The sequence below is a fragment of the Dermacentor andersoni genome, chromosome 2, assembly GCF_023375885.2.
Source record: "Dermacentor andersoni chromosome 2, qqDerAnde1_hic_scaffold, whole genome shotgun sequence".
In the NCBI taxonomy this organism is placed as follows: Eukaryota; Metazoa; Arthropoda; class Arachnida; order Ixodida; family Ixodidae; genus Dermacentor; species Dermacentor andersoni.
In genome coordinates, this window is record NC_092815.1 from 220,767,649 (window position 1) to 220,771,956 (window position 4,308).

General features: G+C 53.9%; 1 protein-coding gene across 1 annotated transcript; it reads right to left on the reverse strand.

Annotated features, from left to right (window-relative positions):
• Positions 1–2,897: 2,897 nt before the first annotated feature.
• Positions 2,898–4,107, reverse strand: LOC140215876 (uncharacterized). Its single transcript, XM_072286224.1, has 2 exons — positions 3,566–4,107; positions 2,898–3,003 (listed from the first exon to the last, which is right to left on the reverse strand). Exons 1-2 carry the CDS (start codon positions 4,105–4,107, stop codon positions 2,898–2,900), a joined length of 648 nt encoding a protein of 215 aa, XP_072142325.1.
• Positions 4,108–4,308: the final 201 nt, after the last annotated feature.

Here is a 4,308-nt window from a genome sequence, read left to right on the forward strand (position 1 = left end):
CGTTCTACTGACCTGCATGGCGAAATACAGCGGATTAGTGGTCTGCGCTGAAGCACAGCCACCGAGCCCACAGAGCGCGGGGGATAACAGGGCCGACATTATAGCTGACGTAGGGGACGATGTTGCTGGCGATGGTGCGTTCCATGGTGAATGAGGATCCAAAGAAGGTAGCGATGGCGCTGTTTTACATGATGAATCGGTCGTGGCGGGAGCAGGCAAGGGGCCCGCGCCGGGCGTGCTGGGCCGGATTTTTGGGATGGCTGTGGCCTTACGCCTCCAAGGGTATTCGTACTCTGTCCCCTATAAATCTGGCCGACTCCACAAGGACGCTGACTGCCTGTCTCGCTACCCGGTAGACGAGCCTGACGATGCCCACAGTAGTACCGCCAACGGCATTTTCTCTGTGTCTGCCTTCGCTAACATCGCCAATGAGCAGTACCGAGACCTATCGCTGCGGGTACTCAATGAGCGTCTGCGCTCTACACCTACCGACGCATCCGTTCGCCGATATGTATTCCAGGGCGGCATTCTGTACCGAAGGAACTTCCTTCCTGACGGCCCTGATCTTCTTCTTGCCATGCCAAAACATCTATGACAGACTGTGCTCTTTCAGATGCATGAAGCACCCACTGCAGGACATCTTGGGGTAACCCGCACGTACGACCGCGTCCGCCGCCGCTTCTATTGGCCTGGTCTCGCTCGCTCCGTCCGACGCTATGCTGCTGCCTGTGATCCCTTTCAGCGTCGGAAAACACCTCAGGTGCTACCTGCCGGTCATCTCCATCCGATAACCGTCCCTGTAGAACCATTCTTTCGTGTTGTATTAGACCTCCTCGGTCCCTTTCCCACGTCATCCTCTGGGAACAAATGGGTAGCCGTCGCAACTGATTACGCCACCCGATACGCTATCACGCGGGCTCTCCTACCAGATGCGCGACTGCCGTCGCGGACTTTCTCTTGCATGACATTATCTTACTTCATGGCGCCCCGCGACAGCTGCTTACTGACCGTGGTCGTCACTTCCTCTCGAAAATTGTCGCCGGCATTTTGTGTTCCTGCTCCATTCAACACAAGCTGACTACCTCATACTATCCTCAAATCAATGCCCTGACAGAGCGATTAAACGGTACTCTTACCGATATGCTGTAGAAGTACGTTTCCAAGGACCACCACGACTGGAACATTGCCCTTCCTCACGTCACATTTGCGTAAAATTCTTGCCGGCACGACACTGCCGGATTTTCTCCATTTTATCTATTGTACGGTCGCGAACCAACCTTGCCCCTAACACGGCACTTCTTCCTGCTGCGATTTCAACAAGCGAGTATGCGCGCGACGCCATCGCCCTCATGGACCATGCACGCCAGCTTGCCCGTACTCGACTGACGGCCTTGCAAACCACTCAGCAGCGTCAGTACGGTGCCCGCCACCGTGACGTACAGTTTTCGCCTGGTGCGCTCGTGCTCATGTGGCCGCCCTCTCGTCACGTCGGACTTTCAGAGAAGCTCCTTTCGCGATATACGGGGCCCTACCGCGTGCTCCGCCAGGTAACACCTGTGACGTACGAAATTGCCCCTGTGCGTTCAACATTGTTATAACGTCATCACGCAGCCAAACCGGGAATGGAATCAGTTTATTCAGTGCCGGCGTACATATATACATATCGCTATGTGACGTCACATGGATCATGGCAGTTAGCCCCCCCAGTACACAGGCGGCATGACGTGCTGCGCTATCACAACTCCTTCCCGCTCAATTAAATACATGGGTTAGCTAACTAGAACACCTAGTAAAATTAGGAACAGTGTAATTAACAATTTAACATTACCACCTGACTAATTAAGAGGAAAGTACTTAAAGTCCTCAGATCTAAACCAGTCCGGTTGCCGGCGCACACGAGCACCCCGACGTAGTGGCGGCTGTTCCTCCGAGTTGGGTGCAGCTGGCGCCGCTGGCACGTGCGACTCCGCCAAGTCTTGCGGTACAGGCTGCTGTGTGGGTGGCAGTACTGATTCGTCGTGCTCTAGTGTTGTTCTGCGATCGGTGTCTGCCGGCGTCCCAGGGAAACTGGGACCATCCTGGTCTGCCTGCGGTTTTCTTGGTGTCGGAGTGCGGTTGTCTGCCAGTAGCCCTTCTGGTGGCGTGTTTTACACCCACCTCCGCTTGCAGGGGCGTCTCGCCGGGGTCAGCATGTCCAGGACGCAGGTGATCGGCGTGTGTGAACCGGAGTTGATCGCGCACTTTCACCGTATATGTCACAGCACTGACAATTTGGATCACAACACCCTCTTCCCACGAAACGCGTTCACCTCGCACAGTTTTCACCAACACCCGGTCCCCCACCACGAAGCTGCGCTCCTGCCCACGAAACAAATCGCGCTGCTCTTTTAGTTTTTCCTGTTTGTCTCGCATGGATTTTGCAAAATCAGGTTGGAGCAGTGAAAGCTTTATGCGTGGCTGGCGCCTCAAAAATAGTGCAGCTGGTGATTTGCTTGTCACACTGCTCGGTGTGTTCCGGTAGGCCATCAGAAAACTATCAATATTTTCCTGTACTGTCTGCTGCTTACCCGAGGCCTCACGCTCGAGCACCTGTTTCAGTAAGGCCTTTTTCACGGTTTGTACTGTTCGTTCTGCAGCACCATTGGACGCTGCGTGATAAGGCGGAATACGAACGTGTTTTACACCGCTGGTGCTCATGAATTCTGCAAACTCCTCTGAGGTGAACTGTGGCCCGTTGTCACTCACCAATACTTCGGGCAAGCCATAAGCGGCAAAAGCACCCCGAAGTTTTTCCAATGTTTTTTGTGCAGAGGTTGAGGACATCGGCCATACTTCGATCCATTTCGAGAATGAGTCGACCAATACCAGAAACACGTTCGTACCCTTCTGTGCAAAATCTACATGAACGCGTGACCTACACTGTGCGGGGTATTGCCAAGGGTGAAGAGGAAGCGGCCGAGAAGCTGGCTGAACTGCTTGGCAAATTTTGCACCGCTGAACGTACTGTTCAATGGCCAAATCGAGTCCTGGCCACCATACGAAACTCCTCGCTAGCATTTTCATGCGGCTGGTGCCAGGGTGCTCCTCGTGCAGCATGTTTAGCACGCGGTCCCTCAGCAGCTCCGGAATTACGACTCTTACGCCCCACGTCACGCAGCCCTGCTCTAGTGACAGCTCATCGCGGCGAACATAGTAATATTTCAATTCATCTGCCTGCTGTTTAGGCCACCCGTTTAGCGTATATTGTGCCACGCGGCACAGAGTTAAGCTTCGCTTCGAGACCCTTTCAATCTCCTCTGCTGTCAGCGGGAGACACTGAAAGATTGACATGCAATCTGATGACTCGTCGTTCACCCGTCCTGGTTGGGGCAGCCTAGACAAGGCGTCTGCCACTTCAACATCTTTTCCTTTCCTAAATTTCAGGCGGTACCTGTAAGCTGCGAGGGTTAAAGCCCAGCGTTGCATACGCGCGGCAGCGATAGTCGGGATACGCTTATCGTGCCCTAATATCCCAAGCAGTGGCTGGTGGTCTGTATATTGGTGTGGTCGGCTTTTCACGACTAACACGGGTGCTTCTCGTTCTCTTGACCGCAGTTGTTCAGTGTCTCGCGCCGCTAGTTCTCTATCCAGGACGATTTTGCAAGCGCCATCAAATGTCAGCTCTCGTTCAGCAAACAGAGCACGCTGGGTCTCTTCGTTCCGTATGACAGCAACCAGCCTATCTCGGAGGGCGTCTTGCAAAAAGTCACCGTAGTCACACTTCCTGACTAAATGTTTAAGTTCCACGATGAACCCCTCCAAGCTTTCGCCCTCCTGTTGTACGCGCCGGTTGAACTTGCATCGTTCTGCTATTACGGAACTCCTGGGGCTGTAGTGCTCCTTCAGGAGGCGTATAACTTCTGCGTACGACTTTTCTCCCGGGGCTGCCGGCACAACAAGACTTCTCAGTACTTCGTAAGCCTCTGGTCCTATGACTGTCAAAAAGACGGGAAGGCGCTTTGCGTCGACGATATCATTAGCCGTTAAGAAATGTTCAAAACGCTCTAAGTACGACTCGAAGTTTTGCGTTTTCGGGTCGAACTCGGACATCTTTCCCAGTGGCGGCATTTCGACAGCAGTACATATATCCGTTACTCATCAGTTTGACGTTTCCTTGCTTGGACGTGCTGCCAGCTCCAAACCCCGTTATCGTTCCTTGTGGCCGAGTACTTCCTCCGCAGGGGTGTTCGGTGGGCGGTGCCGTACTCCGGGAGCACGTGCAGCGCCTTGAAGCTGGACGAAAACTCCGCTCGCTTGCTTCCGTTCGTG